The 23,390-nt window shown below is 42.0% G+C and overlaps 1 protein-coding gene across 11 annotated transcripts in view; it reads right to left on the bottom strand.

The window, feature by feature from the left end:
- Nucleotides 1-23,390, bottom strand: part of LOC124132064 (mitochondrial sodium/calcium exchanger protein-like) — a 60,865-nt gene that overhangs the window by 5,049 nt on the left and 32,426 nt on the right. For 3 of the 11 annotated variants that reach the window (XM_046495689.2, XM_046495680.2, XM_046495690.2), the window contains exons 3-14: nucleotides 22,857-22,909; nucleotides 21,745-21,802; nucleotides 21,393-21,504; nucleotides 19,747-19,914; nucleotides 19,041-19,160; nucleotides 16,535-16,603; nucleotides 14,566-14,643; nucleotides 10,987-11,174; nucleotides 9,763-9,901; nucleotides 6,865-6,986; nucleotides 2,154-2,231; nucleotides 699-774 (exon numbers count right to left, since the gene is read on the bottom strand). In XM_046495689.2, the coding sequence (XP_046351645.2) occupies nucleotides 699-774; nucleotides 2,154-2,231; nucleotides 6,865-6,986; nucleotides 9,763-9,901; nucleotides 10,987-11,174; nucleotides 14,566-14,643; nucleotides 16,535-16,603; nucleotides 19,041-19,160; nucleotides 19,747-19,914; nucleotides 21,393-21,504; nucleotides 21,745-21,802; nucleotides 22,857-22,909 (1,261 nt within the window). The remainder of the gene's footprint in view (nucleotides 1-698; nucleotides 775-2,153; nucleotides 2,232-6,864; nucleotides 6,987-9,762; nucleotides 9,902-10,986; nucleotides 11,175-14,565; nucleotides 14,644-16,534; nucleotides 16,604-19,040; nucleotides 19,161-19,746; nucleotides 19,915-21,392; nucleotides 21,505-21,744; nucleotides 21,803-22,856; nucleotides 22,910-23,390) is intronic. The other 8 variants (XM_046495681.2, XM_046495682.2, XM_046495685.2 and 5 more) reach the window with 8 other exon arrangements.

Genomic DNA, 23,390 nt, shown 5'->3' with positions numbered 1-23,390 from the left:
CGTTACAACCATCTGCGTTACAATAATCTGTATAACAACCATCATCTATTCCCTGAGAATAATATACTCCCCACAAAAAGAAAAGCAAATACCATGCATGTTGGTTAAAATATGAAGAATTACTCATATTCAAGAGATATTAGATTGGTTCGATGCACAAACAAACATACTGGCATGTTGTGTGACTCGACCGATGGTCATTGGCGCATCACATGTGACATGTGAGATATGTACAAGGCTTAGAGAAACTGAAGGATACCCACTCTCATGATGATAACAAATATGCTCCATCATGTCAGAATCTTAGCTAGCGGAATTTCAGATTTTTGATCCACTCAATATTACGAGTGAAGGACGCAAACAAATTCCACTCTTTAAATAGATATTAATTGTCAATGCAAGTGAATAACCAGCATAGATTTTCTGCCGAAACAGATCCCACTTGGCATGAAGGGCAAATAGCTGTGGAAATTATATGAATGGATCACTGAAAATGAGTGATGACACCAGGTGTTCACAAAAAGGGTAGCATGTCCTGCTCTACCTGTAGCACCCGCCATTCAGACAATTTGCATAAAAAAGTAAGTATCTACTGGCTGACGTAGCACAGCAGCACTTCCGCCAGGCGATGTGAGCTTGTAAACAAACCACACAATCCTACCACCCCCACACCTGTCACCCCCTGCCTCCAGACTCACCTCCGACACTGTTGCCCCAGGCCAGGAACGTCAGCCCCAGGATAGCATTACTGATGTTGAACACTATGCCAAACGTCTGAAACGAATAAACAAATAAAGTAAAGCCCCAAATAACGTTCTTTTGTTGCTTTCAAAATCAGAGTTATCTCCCTTGTCCCATTGCTTGCGGCTCTTGTATTGAGTCATGTGGAAGAACTTAAATTATTGATGAAAATAAGTGTTGTTTTTCATTTTATTATGATCAAGCATTCTTTTTACATATAAAAATGATGTATTACAGTTTGTGCAGGAACAAGGAATCCATATTAGTTTTGGCACAAAGCTGACGAGGTAAGGATGTCATCTGTGGGATGACTCCATGCCCTGCTACACTGACAAGGTAAGGATTTCATCTGTGGGATGACTCCACTACCTGCTACACTGACAAGGTAAGGATGTCATCTGTGGGATGACTCCATGCCCTGCTACACTGACAAGGTAAGGATGTCATCTGTGGGATGACTCCATGCCCTGCTACACTGACAAGGTAAGGCTGTCATCTGTGGGATGACTCCACGCCCTTGTTGCACTGACAAGGTAAGGATGTCATCTGTGGGATGACTCCATGCCCTGCTACACTGACAGGGTAAGGATGTCATCTGTGGGATGACTCCACACCCTTGTTGCACTGACAAGGTAAGGATGTCATCTGTGGGATGACTCCACGCCCTGCTGCACTGAAAAGGTAAGGCTGTCATCTGGGGGATGACTCCATGCCCTGCTGCACTGACAAGGTAAGGATGTCATCTGTGGGATGACTCCACGCCCTTGTTGCACTGACAAGGTAAGGATGTCATCTGTGGGATGACTCCACGCCCTGCTACAATGACAAGGTAAGGATATCATCTGTGGGATGACTCCACGCCCTTCTATACTGACAAGGTAAGGATGTCATCTGTGGGATGACTCCACGCCCTTGTTGCACTGACAAGGTAAGGATGTCATCTGTGGGACATTATACGGGAGGTGTTGAGTTCAAGGTTAGTGCATTTATATAGTCACTTGCATGCATGAGTGTGTGTGATGGCTTGTACTAGTCGACTGATTTGTTTTTGTGCAAGTTTTATAGTGCCAGCCCACTGAGATACCATGCTGCAGTTTAATATGAATACCCCACTCAAACACAGTATACTGACTCTGAGCAGACCAGTCCTTGTTTTAGCCCTTTAATGCCAAGTGCCAGGCAGGGTAACAACAAGTACCATCTTTTAACGTTTGGGGTATGATATGGTCAGGGGTTTGAACCACCAACCTTCCGCTCTCCGGGCAAATACTCTCTCCACTAGACCTCAGAGACCACTAGATCAATGATATGTCATATATGACTGTTATGGAACTTTGTCTATAAAATCAAGCAAACAAGGATTTGAGAATTTGAGATTTAAGAACATGAGATTTGACATATTTCCAGCTTACCTGCAGAATGTTGACAATCTCGTTAGCGACGGAGTAGATCCAGACGACAGCGACAACGAAACCCAAGTAGGCAAACACCTGCAACACAGCAACAACCAACAATGATACCAACATAACCAGGCGATCTTCTAGTTACAACCCTGTAATACCATCTGACTGTGAAGAGTTGTGTCTCCTAGTTACAACCCTGTACTACCATCTGACTGTGCAGAGTCGTGTCCCCTAGTTACAACCCTGTACTACCATCTGACTGTGCAGAGTCGTATCCCCTAGTTACAACCCTGTAATACCATCTGACTGTGCAGTGTCGTATCCCCTAGTTACAACCCTGTAATACCATCTGACAGTGAAGAGTTGTGTCCCCTAGTTACAACCCTGTACTACCATCTGACTGTGCAGAGTCGTATCCCCTAGTTACAACCCTGTACTACCATCTGACTGTGCAGAGTCGTGTCCCCTAGTTACAACCCTGTACTACCATCTGACTGTGCAGAGTCGTGTACCCTAGTTACAACCCTGTACCACCATCTGGCTGTGAAGAGTTGTGTCCCCTAGTTACAACCCTGTACTGCCATCTGACTGTGAAGAGTTGTGTCCCCTAGTTACAACCCTGTACTGCGATCTGACTGTGAAGAGTTGTGTCCCCTAGTTACAACCCTGTACTGCCATCTGACTGTGAAGAGTTGTGTCCCCTAGTTACAACCCTGTACTGCCATCTGACTGTGAAGAGTTGTGTCCCCTAGTTACAACCCTGTACTGCCATCTGACTGTGAAGAGTTGTGTTCCCTAGTTACAACCCTGTACTACCATCTGACTGTGCAGTGTCGTATCCCCTAGTTACAACCCTGTACTACCATCTGACTGTGCAGAGTTGTGTCCCCTAGTTACAACCCTGTACTACCATCTGGCTGTGCAGTGTCGTATCCCCTAGTAACAACCCTGTACTGCCATCTGACTATGCAGAGTCGTGTCCCCTAGTTACAACCCTGTACTACCATCTGACTGTGAAGAGTTGTGTCCCCTAGTTACAACCCTGTACTGCCATCTGACTGTGAAGAGTTGTGTCCCCTAGTTACAACCCTGTACTGCCATCTGACTGTGCAGTGTCGTATCCCCTAGTTACAACCCTGTACTAGCATCTGACTGTGAAGAGTTGTGTCCCCTAGTTACAACCCTGTACTGCCATCTGACTGTGAAGAGTTGTGTCCCCTAATTACAACCCTGTACTACCATCTGACTGTGAAGAGTTGTGTCCCCTAGTTACAACCCTGTACTGCCATCTGACTGTGAAGAGTTGTGTCCCCTAGTTACAACCCTGTACTGCCATCTGACTGTGAAGAGTTGTGTCCCCTAGTTACAACCGTGTACTACCATCTGACTGTGCAGTGTCGTATCCCCTAGTTACAACCCTGTACTGCCATCTGACTGTGAAGAGTTGTGTCTCCTAGTTACAACCCTGTACCGCCATCTGACTGTGAAGAGTTGTGTCCCCTAGTTACAACCCTGTACTACCATCTGACTGTGCAGTGTCGTATCCCCTAGTTACAACCCTGTACTGCCATTTGACAGTGCAGAGTTGTGTCCCCTAGTTACAACCCTGTACTACCATCTGACTGTGAAGAGTCGTATCCCCTAATTACAACCCTGTACTACCATCTGGCTGTGAAGAGTTGTGTCCCCTAGTTACAACCCTGTACTGCCATCTGACTGTGAAGAGTCGTATCCCCTAATTACAACCCTGTACTACCATCTGGCTGTGAAGAGTTGTGTCCCCTAGTTACAACCCTGTACTGCCATCTGACTGTGAAGAGTTGTGTCCCCTAGTTACAACCCTGTACTGCCATCTGACTGTGAAGAGTTGTGTCCCCTAGTTACAACCCTGTACTACCATCTGACTGTGCAGTGTCGTATCCCCTAGTTACAACCCTGTACTACCATCTGACTGTGCAGTGTCGTATCCCCTAGTTACAACCCTGTACTACCATCTGACTGTGCAGTGTCGTATCCCCTAGTTACAACCCTGTACTACCATCTGACTGTGCAGTGCCGTATCCCCTAGTTACTGTACTGCCATCTGACTGTGAAGAGTTGTGTGCCTTAGTTACAACCCTGTACTGCCATCTGACTGTGCAGTGTCGTATCCCCTAGTTACAACCCTGTACTACCATCTGACTGTGCAGAGTTGTGTCCCCTAGTTACAACCCTGTACTGCCATCTGACTGTGAAGAGTTGAGGCCCCTAGTTACAACCCTGTACTACCATCTGGCTGTGCAGAGTTGTGTCACCTAGTTACAACCCTGTACTACCATCTGACTGTGCAGAGTTGTGTCCCCTAGTTACAACCCTGTACTGCCATCTGACTGTGAAGAGTTGTGTCCCCTAGTTACAACCCTGTACTACCATCTGACTGTGCAGTGTCGTATCCCCTAGTTACATCCCTGTACTGCCATCTGACTGTGAAGAGTTGTGTCCCCTAGTTACTGTACTGCCATCTGACTGTGAAGAGTTGTGTCCCCTAGTTACTGTACTACCATCTGACTGTGAAGAGTTGTGGCCCATAGTTACTGTACTGCCATCTGACTGTGAAGAGTTGTGTCCCCTAGTTACTGTACTGCCATCTGACTGTGAAGAGTTGTGTCTCCTAGTTACAACCCTGTACTACCATCTGACTGTGCAGTGTCGTATCCCCTAGTTACAACCCTGTACTGCCATCTGACTGTGCAGTGTCGTATCCCCTAGTTACTGTACTGCCATCTGACTGTGAAGAGTTGTGTCCCCTAGTTACAACCCTGTACTTCCATCTGACTGTGAAGAGTTGTGGCCCATAGTTACAACCCTGTACTACCATCTGGCTGTGCAGAGTTGTGTCCCCTAGTTACAACCCTGTACTGCCATCTGACTGTGAAGAGTTGTGTCCCCTAGTTACAACCCTGTACTGCCATCTGACTGTGCAGTGTCGTATCCCCTAGTTACAACCCTGTACTAGCATCTGACTGTGAAGAGTTGTGTCCCCTAGTTACAACCCTGTACTGCCATCTGACTGTGAAGAGTTGTGTCCCCTAATTACAACCCTGTACTGCCATCTGACTGTGAAGAGTTGTGTCCCCTAGTTACAACCCTGTACTGCCATCTGACTGTGAAGAGTTGTGTCCCCTAGTTACAACCCTGTACTACCATCTGACTGTGCAGAGTTGTGTCCCCTAGTTACAACCCTGTACTGCCATCTGACTGTGAAGAGTTGTGTCCCCTAGTTACAACCCTGTACTACCATCTGACTGTGAAGGGTTGTGTCCCCTAGTTACAACCCTGTACTGCCATCTGACTGTGAAGAGTTGTGTCCCCTAGTTACAACCCTGTACTGCCATCTGACTGTGAAGAGTTGTGTCCCCTAGTTACAACCCTGTACTGCCATCTGACTGTGCAGAGTCGTGTCCCCTAGTCCTGTTAGTGGTAACAGGTGAGGTAAGGTGAGGTAAGGTGAGGTGAAATGGGGTTTAATGTCACGTCCAAGATTATTGCACTTATATTTAGTGTGTGTCTTCTTGTACTAGTCCGGACTAATGCCGATTTATAGTGCTAGCCCACTGAGATACCATGCCGCAGTTTAACATGAATACCCCACTCAGACACAGTATACTGACTCCGAGCCAACCAGTCCTTGTTTTAGACCCTTTATGCCGAGCGCCAGACAGGGTAACACCAAGTGCCATCTTTTAACGTCTTTTGGTATGACACGGCCGGGGATCGAACCCTGGACTTTCCACTCTCTGGGGCGGACGCTCTACCACGAGACCACGGAGGTGGTTGTTAGTGGTAACAGTTCTGGGTTCAAATCCTGTATGAGTGAGTGAGATAAGTAGTTTGCCTACAAACAGGGGTCATCTTGTAGTTTAGTAATCAAATAATAATTTGAGTATTTATTTACTCACCTGTTTCACTCACATTGGGTATTGATAGTTTTCTTTGGCATTCAAAATAGTATTACTCCCTTGGTCCAGTCTAATGAGTATGTTTAAACAAGCAAATAAAACCTCTTTCAAAATAAAAACTGCTTAAGTACTGCTTCGGTTGACTTCTAATTAGCAGCTGTTCATGTTTCGCCCCAAATGTCACATTATCTCTAAATGATGAGTGAGTGAGTGAGTTGGGTTTAACGCCGCTTTTAACAGTATTCCAGTTATATCACGGCGTGTCAGCTTAATGTGGGAGGAAAGCCCGAAGTGATGCAGGTCTAAGACGTTTACCACTTCGGTGAAACCCACGAGCACGGGTATGGTGCTGACAAACCTAGAAACATAATCGGGGCGAACCGGGATTCGAACTCACAATCATAGGTTTCTGGCGTGCCCAAGGGACGCAACTCTGCACAGCGAATCGCGGCGTTTTAGACAACTGGGCCACCCGTGCCCCCTCTAAATGATGAAAAGCGAGACATTTCCTCTGTGCATTGTACACAGCAGTAGTGTCTATGTAAACACGATGACTGCATTCAATCAGTAAATATAGGTATGTGAAAAAATACATGCACGTAAACTTAATGACACACTGTTGAAACTCATTGTTCGTACATATTTGCATGCAAACAAGTCAAAATTATTGGGTAATGATTATTTATTTTGAGTAGTTCAAGTAAATACAAGCTGGGGCTCTGTGAATTGACTCAAACTTTAAATGAGAAACAAGACTTAAGTGATGCGGCAGAGGGACTCACTGCGTGGAATCTGGGCTTGTTGTCGTTCCCCGTGACACAAAAGACTGTGAGGCTGAGGACGGCCCCCACGACCATCACCAGGCCCCACATAGGGAACACACCGCCCAGCTTCATAAACCCAACTGCAAATACAAGAATTTAATCAGCTGATAATATCAACTCCACCTCCAGAGGAACATGGCACATGTGATAAAAACGGGCATTGATGAGTGAGTGAGTGAGTGAGTGAGTGTGTGTGTGAGTGAGTGAGTGAGTGAGTGAGTGAGTGAGTGAGTGAGTGTGTGTGAGTGAGTGAGTGAGTGAGTGAGTGAGTGTGGGTGGGTGGTTGAGTGGTTGAGTGAGTGAGTGAGTGAGTGAGTGAGTGAGCATGGTTTTAACCAATATTCCAGCAATATCACAACGGGGGACACCAGACATGGACTTCACACACTGTACTTTGTGGAGAATAGAACCCAGGCCTTCTGAGTGACGAGTGAATGCTTTAACCACTAGGCTACCCCATTGCCCCCGTATGTAAATTGAAGTGAAGGCTAAGAGATATTCTTGATTCTCAGACACTGGTGACACTATGTGAGTCTCTGACATACATGGTTGCGACACAAGATGACACCCAGCCTACATGGGGCATTACTACAACACAAACTGAGATCAGTGTATACACTGCATTGCGGGACACTTGTAGTGTCTGGAATAACCGCCTGCCCGTCTGCCCGGGGTTGGTAACCTTTCTGTCGGGCTGCATGATATTTATGCTCCACCCGCCCAACAGTCTGGCAGATAATTTTAAGAGTGAGTGAGTGAGTTTGATTTTACACCGCTTTTAGCAATATTGCAGCAATATCACCTTGGGGGACACCAGAAATGAGATTCATTGTACCCATTTGGGGAATCGAACCAGGGTCTTCGGTGTGATGAGTAAACGCTTTATCCACTAGGCTACCCCACAAACCCCAATAACTTTATACTGCTTAGGTATACAGTTTTTCATTAGAACTCGTTGTAGATTCTCAAGTTTGCATTATTTCAACTGATAAGTTTTTCCAATGTTTCAAATTTATTTGTGTCCTGCGTACCACACTACTGAGTCCTGAATACCTTCGAAATAGCCCACCCGAATCCTGTGTACCAGTAGGGGGTCTCAGTCACATGCATGCATTTCAATACTCCCATCTCAGGACAAAGACATACTACAAGTCTTCTCACCTTTTCAGGGGCTATATTTTAGTCTAAATACGCAACCGTATTCACCATATTAAGCGCACCACTCCAATAAGCACCCCTGACCAACATCAATCTGACATGTACACTTGATAAGCATCCCACACTAAGCCCCAAAATTCACATGACAATCTATATTTTCTTCTGTACAGTATTTTCTTGAGTATATTGCGCACCCATGTATAATGTGCATGCCCCTCTAGCGGATTCAGTATTTTGGAGAAAAAAAAATCGAATGTCAAGCGCAGAAAAAAAATACACCATAGATCTACCCCTTCAGCGAATTCCGGTAAACGAACGGGTGATGAGAAACTTGGTCAGTACAAATTCAAAATTTGAGATAAAAAATCACCAGACATGTTTTTTTACCGTTTAAATTGAATTTTTTGTTCTGCTAGACATTGTTTTACATCCAGAGATTAAGATTACCTAGTGTATTTTCTCGTAAACTAAGCCGGAAACAGCAATCAGCTGTACACACGTTTTCTTGGAATCTACCGGTGATTCGGTCAAGACACACCCAATGATATAGCTTAACAGGATAGAATAGAATCGTCAAACTATAACAAATATGACTTTTAACGAGTCAAAGTATGGCATTTATGATATATGTAGCCATTCTCAGTCAACTAATGTTCGTTTCAAGGCGTCAATAGCGGATATCTGACCATGGTTGCTGTTAATAACGCTGAGTTGTGCGATCTTCACACACGATTTCGCCGAAATTAATTAAAACAATATCAAAAGGAATTTTGAATAAAATTAATGAAATAAGTTACATATATAGGTCCAGATATACAAAGAACACTTTTTATAGCCAGACAGTGTAATTACATGATTAATTTGCGTACTTCAGTATGGATTTGTTGACATGGTATTTCCGGTGTTACGTGCTCACGGTAATATCTTTTCATAGGGAAAAAAACATCAAAACTCATTAGTTCACGTATAGTGCGCACCCCCTTCTACACAGCTGTGTTTTTGGGGAAAAAAGTGTGCACTATACTCAAGAAAATACGGTATGTCACAGATCTTTTTACAGAAATAATACTATTCAGTGTAGTTAAACTAGTGTAGGCAGTATATATAATTGGCTGACACTATTATCAATTTTATTTTAAGCTTAATCAACATATGTCACCTACAGCTCAATCAGACAAGTTTAACTTGTGTATGGTTTTAATAAGCTTCTTGTGAATTTCTTAAGTGCCGAAAACGCTTACTACGACGGATACAGTAATTATGAGTTTTACAAGCAGACTTGACACCTGTGCACACGACCAAATCATGTTGTTCTGGGACAAGCCAAATAGCAACTCATGTCCCTCTTGTTGCCATCTTAGTAACTGGGTGACACACTTAAACGGGCACAGCTAAAAGAATTGTCAACTCGTTGCGTAATAATTCACATATATTTCCCACATGTCAAATATATTCCAGATGCTATTGAAACACATCGAGACTTACTGTATTTATACAGTATGATTGAACTGTATCTAGGGTATATGTTTAGATGCAAGACATGTGTAAAATAAAAATCCTGAGGGATTCTTTGACCGAAGTACTTGAAGTCATACGCACATTCTGATTGTTTGGTCGAATATGGCATATATCATTCATTGATAGGGGAACAAGTCTTGCAGGTTACGGGGGGGCAAGTGGTGATGAAGGAGTGTCTACCTTTAGTAGCGAGAACTCCGAACACAGGCCCAGTGAGGCAGTGTAGGGAGTTGAGGTGTCTGTTCCAGTTGTGGTTGTCGTCGCCGCAGTCGTAGTCCACCACAGGGATGGTGAGTTTCAGCAACAGCAGGATTGGGCACTGCACAACACAGACACAAGTCTATAGTACAAAATTGGGACTACCGGGTTTTTTAGGGAATGCAGGATGTTTAAATTCAAACTCAGATGACGCTCAATGAGTTAGTTTAACACAACTAATTCCAGCGAGATATTCTACTTCTATTACATCATTGCCATAAATCCTGCATGTTGGCTGTCATCAAACTATAAAAACCACGAGATTTTCAACAAAAGTTCTCTTCACTGTCAACTATCCATAATCAGTTGTGCAGATAATAGTATCCTGTTGCCCAATGCTCTTGCGCACTACAACTTTTAGAGTATTCAAGCTTAATATTCACTGTGAGAGACACCAGAAATGGGTTCCACTCATTGCACCCATGTGCAAAATCTAACCCAGAGAGTAAACATAATCGTGGAGATTCGAATTCAAAACAAGAAAGCCATGCCATTAGCTGTTTATTGTCTTGGGTATTTTATACATCTTGACATTTGTGAGAACTATAGCATCCATACCCAAAAGGGTTCAGTACGGACGGTATATTAGTGTCTGATTGGCTCAAGGAGCCATACATCCTTCACTTACGGTTGGCCTGACACGACCTCTCTTGGACGGATACTCCCGTCTTCAAGGAGAGCGGTATAGTATCGGATTGAGAGTGTGAATATGGTTTTACGCTGCTTTTAGCAATATTTTAGCAATATCACAGCAGGGGACACCAGAAATGGGCTTCACACATTATACCCATGTGGGGAATCAAACCCGGGTCTTGGGTGTGACAAGCAGTGCTTTAACAACTAGGCTACCCCCACTGCCCCTTATAGTATCGAAGAAAAGATCGGACTTTGATGAGATTGTGATTGTGGACAAAAGTGATGGAGCAGGACCTAGGCTAACATGCAGTCACCAAAATAAAATTATGTGTAAGGTTAAATAGAAGCGGTAATAAAACCGCCTACAACTGAGATGGAGGAAGTAGTGTTTTCAAACCAGTAATGTCTGCCAATAGATTCCACTTTCAGTAAAATCAATGCCCAGCATAAACTCAACACTGATGGTGGGTCCTGTAAGAATTGAGAATTCTTAAAAAAATTCTATCTCACCTTGAAAATTTCATAACCTTTTGAATAAAATCTCTTGTCAGGCCAGTTCTCTATATCAATGGGGTTTACAGCTTCTAGGAATTCCATGAATGTAGAGTTGTCTTCCCCTTCTGAAGAACTCTTCTTTGGCAGAGTGTAGTTTTCAACCTGGGCATGTTCCAGTAGCGGGCTTCTTTCAAGAGCTGAGGCTGGAGAATGACGCAGCCAGGAATTGTATCATACTCCTTCAGAGCTTTTTTTGTTATCAAAATAAGAAGTTACAAAGGAATTTGACATATAAATATTCAAGTATTCCATTGTTTATTATTTAATTCTAGTCGTGTACAGTAAACTTTATGTAATAACTCAAATATAACAGAATCCAATGGTTCAAATGAGTTCTAAATAAGAGCAATGTCAGCAAATTCAGCAAATATTAATTGAATACAGAACTTAAGTAAAAGTTATTGAAAAGAAAAAATCCAAATGCCAAATAACATAGGGTGATCATTCATCTGCCTTGCAAACCTTGTGTAGCATGCAAACCTTGTGTAGCATGTAGCACGAAACATGATCAAAGTATGACATGAGGAAAACGGGATTCTTTATGATGGACGGATGTAACAAGGGGCCTACAAGATGCCAACATGTTGCAGCAAGAATTAGTGTTGAGGTTACTTCACTTCAATACCTGTGCCCAAATATATCACATGGTCATGTGTGAGCACTGTCATGTGTGAGCACTATCATGTTTGAGCACTGTCATGTGTGAGCACTGTCATGTGTGAGCACTGTCATGTATGAGCACTGTCATGTTTGAGCACTGTCATGTGTGAGCACTGTCATGTTTGAGCACTGTCATGTGTGAGCACTGTCATGTGTGAGCACTGTCATGTATGAGCACTGTCATGTTTGAGCACTGTCATGTGTGAGCACTGTCATGTTTGAGCACTGTCATGTGTGGGCACTGTCATGTTTGAGCACTGTCATGTTTGAGCACTGTCATGTTTGAGCACAGTCATGTGTGAGCACTGTCATGTTTGAGCACTGTCATGTTTGAGTATGTGAGTGTTTGAGTATGTGAGTGAGTGAGTGAGTGAGTGAGTATGGTTTTACGCCGCTTTTAGCAATATTCAAGCAACATCACAGCGGGGGACACCACAAATGGGCTTCCATGTGGGAAATTGAATCCGGGCCTTCGACGTGACGAGCAAACGCTTTAACCACTAGGCTACCCAACTGCCCCTTGTCATGAGAGATTACAGTCATGTGTGAGTATTGTCATGTGTAAATATTGTCATGTGTGAGTATTGTCATGTGTAAATATTGTCATGTGTGAGTATTGTTATGTGTAAATATTGTCATGTGTGAGTATTGTCATGTGTAAATATTGTCACGTGTAAGTATTGTCATGTGTGAGTATTGTCATATGTAAATCTTGTCATGTGTGAGTATTGTCATGTGTGAGTATTGTCATGTGTAAATATTGTCTTGTGTGAGTATTGTCATGTGTGAGTATTGTCATGTGTAAATATTGTCATGTGTAAATATTGTCATGTGTGAGTATTGTCATGTGTAAATATTGTCATGTGTGAGTATTGTCATGTGTAAATATTGTCATGTGTAAATATTGTCATGTGTAAGTATTGTCATGTGTGAGTATTGTCGTGTGTGAGTATTGTCATGTGTGAGTATTGTCATGTGTAAGTATTGCCATGTGTAAATATTGTCATGTGTAAATATTGTCATGTGTGAGTATTGTCATGTGTAAATATTGTCATGTGTGAGTATTGTCATGTGTAAATATTGTCATGTGTGAGTATTGACATGTGTAAATAGTCATGTGTGAGTATTGTCATGTGTAAATATTGTCATGTGTGAGTATTGTCATGTGTAAATATTGTCATGTGTGAGTATTGTCATGTGTAAATATTGTCATGTGTGAGCATTGTCATGTGTAAATATTGTCATGTGTGAGTATTGTCATGTGTAAATATTGTCATGTGTGAGTAGTCATGTGTAAATATTGTCATGTGTAAGTATTGTCGTGTGTAAATATTGTCATGCTGCTGGAATTGGCAAATTGAGCAACTCGACAGCAGGGGGAACTAGGAATGGTGTTCACCCATTGTACTTGTGTGTTGAATCAAACCTGGGTTTCTAAGATCACGCCTCAATCCTAGTCACTGTCACCATTGGCATATATCAGGGAGGTGCAAGGAATAGCAATGCAACAATCAGGGAGGTGCAAACAACAGCAATGCTACATTATACAGTTATGTCAATGTTAGTGTATTAGATGTACACTCAGGAATTGCAAACATACAGACACTGAAGTCGTTCCACACCTATGCGTAACATGTCACAGCAAGCATTGTCGCCCTTCTTCCCACGGTCTAGGGAGCTCTATCATTGTCAACTTCTAAATCACAAATTTATTTCTTTGAAATCAGAATGTAATAATTTTACATTTCGAGACTACAACCTTCTTCCATCTTCATGCAACACGGAGTGAAACAAAAAACATATTTTTGTGTGTATAGCACACACTTTAAAAAATTTATACAGCGGTGTAGACAGGGGTTGGCATTATAAACGCATACAATGATTTTTTACCCGACTGTGAAAAGGCAGCGAAAGAAATACCGGTATTAAAATCTCAGATCAATGGGGGATGAGTCTGAGATTATGCAAAGGGGCGACCGGTGGGCACATGCTTGTACAACAGAGAATAATTTTGTGATTGTCAAAAAAACCCTGTAATTGTCACCTTTTTTACTGGCATTTAGAAGTGATACACACAAGAGATAATTTATGGATGTCAACATCGTTATTATGAGGAACACAACCTTCTTCATAACAACACAGCTGACATCCATAAATTCTCTCACTTAAAATTCACCTGTTTGAGGATTTACGTGGTTCATTTCATGTTGAAAACAAACAAATCCAACATGGCTTTTGGAAACAGACAGAAAACATTGGCTAAAGTCCACTGGCTCTATCTCTGCATGTGTATCAAGGGTGAAACGATACAGCAAGGTCGTGATACGATACGTATCACAACACGCATATTTATGTCAAATCGCATGGTAACTTCTTGACAATTAATATTTCAGAGCAAGTTCAAAAGGAAAAGCTAGCTGTAGACAAATGTTCTTAAAGGGTATTTTAGTACAGTAAACTACATTTATAACAAACACGCTTATAACGAACTAACCGATATAACAAACTTACTTTTTAGTCTTATAACGAACTACGGTTATTATGAAATAAAATTAGTGGTCCCTTTGATTTTGTTAAAACCGTAGTTTACTGTCGTGAACTTAAAATGCTAATTACAACACATTTTGTGATATCTGGCTGACAAAAACGCGAGGGTCATTAAACAAGTAGTAAGTAATTTATTTCAGCAAGTGACGTCTTGTATCGATACAGAGAAAAACGTATCATTTATGGTATTGTCACATGAAAACTTACGATGCACCTGTGCACTGATGTATTGTTTCACCCCTAAAGTGTGTAGACGGACGGACAAACAGATGGACGGACGGACAGACGGAAGCAGGATGGATGAGGCTGAAAGTGAGATGGATGTACCTCTGGTGTCTATGGAAACGGTGGCTTGCAACAGTTCTTCCTGAATGTTATAGGGATTCGGAGACGAGTTGGTGCCATCTTGTCACAGACAACATACATGGGAAATGTTAGTTAAAGCACACAGAACATGGTCTGCCAGATGTTATACCTCTCCACGACTCGGATCATCCAGCAATGCCAACATCCTGATCTTAATCATGCCGTAATAAACACACTTCAGTTACAAGAGTATACATTATATTTATAGTTAACACAATATAATATGATAAAACGGTTCCATAACTACAAGAATCAAGTGACATTTCACATAATAAATGAGTGAGTGAGTGAGTATGGTTTTACGCCGCTTTTAGCAATATTCCAGCAATATCACGACGGGGGACACCAGAAATGGGCTTCACACATTGTACCCATGTCGGGAATCGAACCCGGGTCTTCGGCGTGTCGAGCGAACGCTTTAACCACTGGGCTACCCGACCGCCCCTCATAATAAATGAATGAGAAGGGTTTTATATAGTGCTTTGGCTTCACACATTTTATCCAAAGTGGGGAATCAAACCCAGGCCTTGAGCATGATGAGCAAACACTTTAACCACTAGGCTAACCTACTGCCAGTAACCTTTTTGCATCTTCCTGAGGCAAGGGAGTTAACTGACTGTAAGAGTCCAGTTTCCATCCTTGACGAACTAGGCTGCAATTTCTTTACCCGATCGTAGCACCCTCTGTGGCTATTATGAGTTATGTCCCTTCTATGTCCCTCCTACTGACCAATCAGATTCCAACTCTCATATCACTTGCATTTGCTTCAAACAGAATGGCGATGCCAAGTCAAGATGATAATCAAAATCTATATTGTGAAAAACGGGTCATACTTCGCGAAGTGCAGCCAATCATGTGAACACCTTGATTAAGAAAATGAAAAGATTTATTGGAAATATCTGTTGACCCCATGATGCCAGTACACATGCTTAACAAAACTGCACGGCAGTTCACAAACCGGATGTTTGCTTTCATTACATGCTTTTGATTGGACTATGCATAGACTCATTAGTCCAGCTAAAATATCACTCCATAATTCCAGCCTAGTTTGGCGAGGGTTGAAACTGGACTTGTATAGTCAGTTAACGCCCTTGCCTTGGAAAAATATTTAGTTTCTGGTAATATTTCACAACATAAATGCTGAAGATATGAGTTGGCGCATTATGTCTTCTTGCAGTTGGGAACAATCTGTTATCACTACAAGAGCAGGCTGTGCCTGCGTTTGACTCTGGTGCAGGCAAACCATCTGTGTAAGCATTGATTCACAGGGTGCGCTACCACACTAAACCAGCCAGGTCACAGGTCAAAGTTTACAGGCTACGGATGGGAGCAGATCTTCTTGGCTGGTACGCCATTCAAGTGTAGACCATCCTCAGGCCCGCCTAATTGGCCAGCCAATCTCCTTGCAATGGCAAGTCACAAGCAAATATGGAGAAAGTAGAGAGTGAGTGAGTTTAAAGCCACTGAAAAGTATTCCAATTTTACCACATGTCAGTTTCATGTAAGGAGACAACTCAAATCATGCAAGTCTCGGATATTTAACACTGTGGTTAAACCCACGAGCAACGGAATGGCGCTGACAGTCTGGGAACATGATCAGGGTGATCCAGGATTCGAACCCACAATCTTAGGTTTCTGTCATGTCTAAGGGATGCAACTCTGCACAGTAGATTGCAGCATCGTAGACGAGTGAGCGGACAGAGATATTTAGAAACAAGACCAATAGCTGAGGAGTAATGGTAGCCATTTTGAAATCCAAGATGGCTGTCACAAAAGTTCGTGGAGAACATGGCAACATTATCTTTTGTTAACCAGTGCTGTATTAAACATTCTTGCCAAGATTGTTACCAAAATGATGCTTTTCCTTAGATAGCCCATATACTATGTGCCCCCTGAGAAGAAAAAGAATTTCAGTGTGAGTATTCCCTACCTGCTCCATTGTCAGACAATGCAGAACGGAGGGGACCGTCCTCTGAATCTCCCAGGTCCCCTGTATCTGCTAACAGTTAGTAAAAGCAGTGAACGGACCAGTCACCTATCCAACACATCAGATGATCAACAGATACTTTACCAAAAACGATTTGAAAATCTTTGAAAACAAAAAACATTTAATGCTAGGAAATGATTTTTCAGTCCCATGTAAATTTTTTTTTTTTTCATTGTGAAATAAATGACTGGCCCTACAATATAGCTAATTTGATTGAAAGCAGTAAAATGTAGACTAGCACAAGTCTACATCAAGCGGGATCAGTGTGGGGGTGTTACACTGCTTTGAACACCTAGCTATTCCAAAGTCTGCTTAATGATGAAGGGCTTTTTTAGATTTTGCCTTGAACAGTATCAACTGTGTTGACTTAGGGTGGAGGAGAGTTTGTTTGTTTGTTGTTTAACTGCACACAATATTCCAGCTTTATGAGTGTAAATGATCAAGTCTGGACCAGACAAACCAATGATTGATATTTTGAGCAACACCGTAGAGGACAGCACAACATGTAAGGCTACAGATGTCAAGCAATGTGGTGATTCAAACCCACTGTCAAGTTGCAGCACCACCGTCCACATGGCCAATACTACATAACATGTAGATCATCACTGCTTTATTCACAGTGAGTGAGTGAGTTAAGGCACGTTTAGCAATATTCCAGCAATATCCCGACAGGGGACACCAGAAATGTGCTTCACACTTTGTACCCATATGGGGAATCGAACCCAGGTCTTTGCTGTGACGAGCATACGCTTTAACCACTAGGCTACTCTGCCACCTCCCTTTAGGTAGGTACATAATCACTTCTTTATTGTTGCATAAATCAGTATTTCCAGTGGCACCTTTGTGAATCCATGTGGATTCATCAGGATCCTGGAGACAGCAGGGGAGATAACCCCTCTAGTACAGAATATAAATAGGAGCACTTTCTGGGTTCCATGAATGAACTCTGGAACTAATCAAGTAATATATCAGAATGGAAACTTTTAAACATTTGAACACCTGAATATCTAAATAATGAACCCTTTTTCGGTAATACATGTATACCCTTTTGAATATGCCATGCCACTTATAGTCTGGAAGGTAATTTAAGGTACCGACGTTTACTACAATACCAATCAACTCATCTCGAAAGGGTGCACGGGAATCACGCACGTTGAGACGCCCAACGCTAACACCATATTCGTGCGTGCGTGATTCCCGTGCACCCTTTCAACTTCAGTTGTTTGGTTGAACTGTGTCATATGGCCCTGTGAGGCAGGGGTAGCATTATGCAGATGGCTGTTACAATGAATGTTCGTTCCATCCGTGACGAACAGGTCTGGTTGTTGATGAAATATAGTGATAGCTAAATAGACAGATTTTTTATTCATGCACCGATTGTCTTTAAATGTAATATCCAGTAATGTATGACTGTTTAATAATCTCATACCAACTTTGACTGGAGTAGGTCTATTTTCCATTCAGAACTGCCTGTAAATGTTCATTTTCAAGACACAGAAGAATCAGTTATATGCTGCATTGAATGTTTACTGATAATTTAGACACTAATTGGCTGTTTAGAAAGTTCACCCGACAAAGCTCTTATGGAGGGTTTGACAGCCCTTACGTAGACGGAACGGTATTGGAGACCAAGATGTGACAGTAATGATATAACACCACCACCAGAAGAGCATGATAAGTTAACTATGAGACCTTCATCATTGCACTCTCATTAAAATATCGCTACCCACGGATCTGAGGACATCCCATTCCAGGTGATGTCACAATGACATTTAGCCAACTTTGACTGACCAATGAAATGACTGACAGGAAGTTGACATCAGCCAATCACAAAGTATCTTTCTCAAGCTTAATGGCACTAGTTTCAAAACTTCCATTCCAGACTACACTTTGAAAAGTATTTTGATTCAAAATTTGAAAACTGAATGAAAGAACATTCTGAAATGTCCAAAACATGGCTGAGATTGTACTTTCTATGTGCTATGGAAAGTTTCTTCCATTTCAAATGTTTATCATGTTGAAGCGAGAGATAGATGATAATTTTGAAGGAATCAGTTGTACAGCCCGTCGTTCGGAATGCCCTGTGTTAATCTTTTGCAGGTTGCATGATTAGAAACAGATTTTTGCTTTCACGATCTCGTAAGTGATGTTCTGATTGGTTGTACGAAAAATCTTTGTGTAGCAGTAACACTCACTTAGGTTTGATTTTAATGAGATTGGTCATCATTGCTGCTATATTTCACTGCATGTGATACTCTGTCAAGATCTGCGTCATTCTGAATTCTATGTCACCATGACATTCCGAATTGAAACAAAATACACTACTGCAGCATTTTTAAAGCTTCCATGAAATTCTAATCATTAGTTCATCATGATTACCAAACTTCCAAAAACTTCCACCAAACCTGAATTACATGCCCAACATATGAATTCACAAAGAAATAGATACATTTCTCACTTGGTGGCGCCACTATGATCGTCTGCTCCTCAGGTCGCTGCCGTTCCCGCTGGTATATATATCTGCCGATGACGACCACAAGCACATAGAACACATACAGGCCTATGAAGCCTGCAAGACACAACAGTCATCCTCGTTTCAAACAAACAGTCTTTTTGCATCTGATAAAGGAGCTGACAATTGTCTTTACATTTACAGCTTTAACATGTGACAAAGTTGTGTTTCATTTGTTTATCAGATAAATTTCTATTCTGGAGTGTATGTGCACTTAAAAGATATGTGAAAAATAATGAGATGTCTTGCTTCTGAAGCAGCTGTTTGGTTTGGGTCATACAGTGAGACTTTTATTGTTGGCCAAACGTATCCTCCTCCACTTGAACCTTTTCTTACCCCATTGTTTATGTGATTTGAAGACACATTGAATGCATAACTGTGGATTTAATGAGTTAATACTGTTCAGCAGTTTTGCAAGCTTTGGTAAGATGGTGTTTACTGACCTGGTCAAGTTAGCTTGCCTACTGAAAAATTACTTTCAAGACTTTCGTCACAAATAATATTTAGGATTTTATTTGCTTCTTAAAGGGCCACTATTTGATATTCTGCAGACGGGATGAAAATATACCTGTCTCTAACAAACTAAAAATATTTATTCAAAAAATCATCATGACTGCAATGGAGGCAAATATGACATTTTCACCTAATGCTTCAAACTTTGTTATCGTTTTCTTCCACAGAATGTAGAAAGTCCAGAAAGCAGCAGCCAGGTAGAAGATGACATCACGGAGGAAGGGGCGTTGCATGGCATCGAAGGGGCAGACAACAGCAATGACCCCAGCAACTACGGTCGTCACAAATACACCCGCACCTATGGATACACAGGATATAACTGTTCGGGCATTCAATGAAGGGATATAACTCTTGGTCAACACAATGAAGGAACATAACTCTTTGGGGGCATAATGAAGGGACATAACTCTTAGAGGACATAATGAAGGGACATAACTCTTAGAGGACATAATGAAGGGACATAACTTTTAGAGGGCATAATGAAGGGACATAACTCTTAGAGGACATAATGAAGGGACATAACTTTTAGAGGACATAATGAAGGGACATAACTTTTAGAGGACATAATGAAGGGACATAACTTTTAGAGGAAGTAATGAAGGGACATAACTCTTGGTAGACATAATGAAGGGACATAACTCTTGGTAGACATAATGAAGGGACATAACTCTTGGTAGACATAATGAAGGAACATAACTCTTGGTCATCATAAAGAGGGATATAAATCTTGGGGACATAATGAAGGGACATAACTCTTGGGGGGGTAATGAAGGGACATAACTCTTGGTAGACAAAATCAAGGAACATAACTCTTGGGGGCATAATGAAGGGACGTAACTCTTGGTCAACATAATGAACATAACTCTTGGGGACATAATGAAGGGACATAACTCTTGTGGCGCTTAATGAAGGGACACAGCCACATAATGAAGGGATATTACTCGTGGGGAGGGGGGTTGCATAGTGAACGGATATAACTCTTAGAGGAAATAATAAAGGGACATAACTCTTGGTAGACATATGAAGAAACATAACTCTTGATGGGCATAATGAAGGGACATAACTACTCGTCATCATAATAAGGGGACATAACTACATAACTCCTAGTCGACATAATGAAGGGACATAACTCTTTGGGGGCAAAAATGAAGGGACATAACTCTTGATTGACACAATGAAGGGACATACACTTAGTCCACATAATGAAGGCACATAACTCTTGGGGACATAATGAAGGGACATAACTCTTTGTCGACATTATGAAGGGTCATAAGTCTTGGTCAACATAATGAAGGAATGCAAAGTAAAATAAACCCCATCAGAGTAAGGACATAATTTATGCCCAGCGCCCTATTGTTCAAATTTGAAATATGATACTTAGTATCATGAAAAGTATTCATAAGCAGTGAACCAATCAGAATGCAGCACACACTCCCATTTGTTACACAATACTGTACAAACAGCATCAACAATAGTGAGTATGGTTTTACGGCATTTTTAGCAATATTTCTCAGCAATATCACAGCGGGGACACCAAAATGGGTTTCACACATTGTACCCAAGTGGGGAATTGAACCTGGGTCTTGGGCGTGGCAAGTGAACACTTTAACCAGTAGGCTACTCCACCGACCCAACATAAACATAAACTGGGTTACTCCCAGCACATTCAGATCTAGCGGTGTCTACGCCCACTTGTTTAACAAAAATCACACAAATAACAAAAGTAAGCCATGAAGAATCCATGCATGGAGATATTCCAGCCTGACTGAAACTCACCGAACAGAGCTCCCACTGCCATTCCTGCGTCACCATTCTTGGCGCTGCCAATAGCTGCGATGGCGGAGAAAATGTCTGGGGCTCCATTTCCAAATGCCAGAAATGTCACCCCCTAACTCAGGTCAAGGAATGCAACAGTGGCAGTCGGTATATGATGTCACAGGCACAGGATTCTCTAGATGGCGGGGTATGGTATTAAATAATTTTACATATTTCAATAAATTGGGAATTTATCAGTGAAACTCCCTTGAAATTAGCAATGTTCCAGCAAAATCATGGGACACCAGATATGACAGGGACAGAGGACAGTAAGGGGGCACACGTGACACAACCCCTGGTTGGTAAAGGATACGGCCACATTGTGACTGAGCCTCAGGGTCTTCGATATGACGGTCAGCGACGGACAGAAACTGAAACACATTTATATACACATTCAGGGTGATATACGCATTATACCACTAGGTAGTGTCATGTCTATTGTTTTGGCGGGTCATTATTCTTTATCCCGTCCTTACATGCGCACATGGGTACAATGTGTGAAGCCCATTTCTGGTGTACCCCGCCGTGATATTGCTGGAGTATAGCTAAAAGTGGCGTAAAACCATACTCACTCACACACACTTTCCCTACATGCGCAACGTGTTGAGGTTGTTGAGTTCAACCCCCCATGAAGAACCAGGTTATAATTGGTCTTTCACAACTGACAAGATCAGGTGTTCAGGCTCGCTGACGTGGTTCATGCATGTCATCGTATCCCAATTGCATGGATCAATGCTCACTCTGTCAATCACTGGATTGTCTAATCCAGACTCAGTTATTTACAGACCACCGTCATATTGCTGAATATTGCTGAGTGTTGCGTTAAACAATAAACAAACAAACACACACACACACACACAACAAACAAACAAACACAAATAAATCAAACATAGTAGCCAAGTCTTCCCCTTTGTATTATTTCCCGGCAGCCGACAGGGAGGACGGTGTGAGTACAATCTGCTGGAGGAAGTAGTGCAAGCTTGTGACACACTCTATCAGGGAGGAAAACACAAACATGAAGGGTTACACTGATTACGTCCTGTATCTATACCAAGCAAAAGAAGTTAAACAACACCTGATCCTTTTACCGGCTGGTGGTTATTGCAACACACAGTCTTCCAATTGGGGCTGTTCTTTAACTTGTTTTGAGTAGTATATATATAGGACATAAAATCAGTGTAACCATGGTAACCAATGATATGAGGAAAGATTGAATCTGTCAGTTTATTCAAAATCAGCAGCATGCCCTGATAAGGTGGTCCAATTACATGATTTGTGGACCTGAGAGCTTTCTGCAACAATACTGCACATACACTGAAGATATTCACATTGAAGCATAAAGTAATCCCAGTTTGTGAACCATGTTCCTTCAAGTGATCTTGACATGAAATATTGTACGTGGATTACGACACGACCATAACTCACAAGTCATCCGCAGTGACCGCCAGACAGATGAACAGGAACAGCCACCACATAAACTGTAACAGACAAATAAAACACTAAATAGCACTACAACGCTACTACATTCACACTACAAGGGGATTATCTAGGACACCACAGAGCACTAAAACAACACTACATTCACACTACAAGGGATCATATAGGACATTACATAGCATTGCATAGCACTAAATAACACTACATTCACACTACAAGGGGATTATCTAGGACACCACAAAGCACTGAAACAACACAAGATTCATACAAGATCATCGAGGACACAGCACTAAAACAACACTACATTTACACTACAAGAGGATTATCTAGGACACCACACAGCACTAAAACAACACTACATTCACACTACAAGGGATCATCTAGGACACCACAGAGCACTGAAACAACACCAGATTCATACATGGAGATCATCGAGGACACAGCACTAAAACAACACTACATTCACACTACAAGGGGATTATCTAGGACACCACACAGCACTAAAACAACACTACATTCACA

This window comes from Haliotis rufescens, unplaced genomic scaffold (genome assembly GCF_023055435.1).
Source record: "Haliotis rufescens isolate VD_foot unplaced genomic scaffold, xgHalRufe1.0.p SCAF_15, whole genome shotgun sequence".
Classification (NCBI taxonomy): domain Eukaryota; kingdom Metazoa; phylum Mollusca; class Gastropoda; order Lepetellida; family Haliotidae; genus Haliotis; species Haliotis rufescens.
The sequence above is the reverse complement of the archived record's forward strand: the minus strand, read 5'-3'. Positions and strand labels throughout refer to the sequence as shown.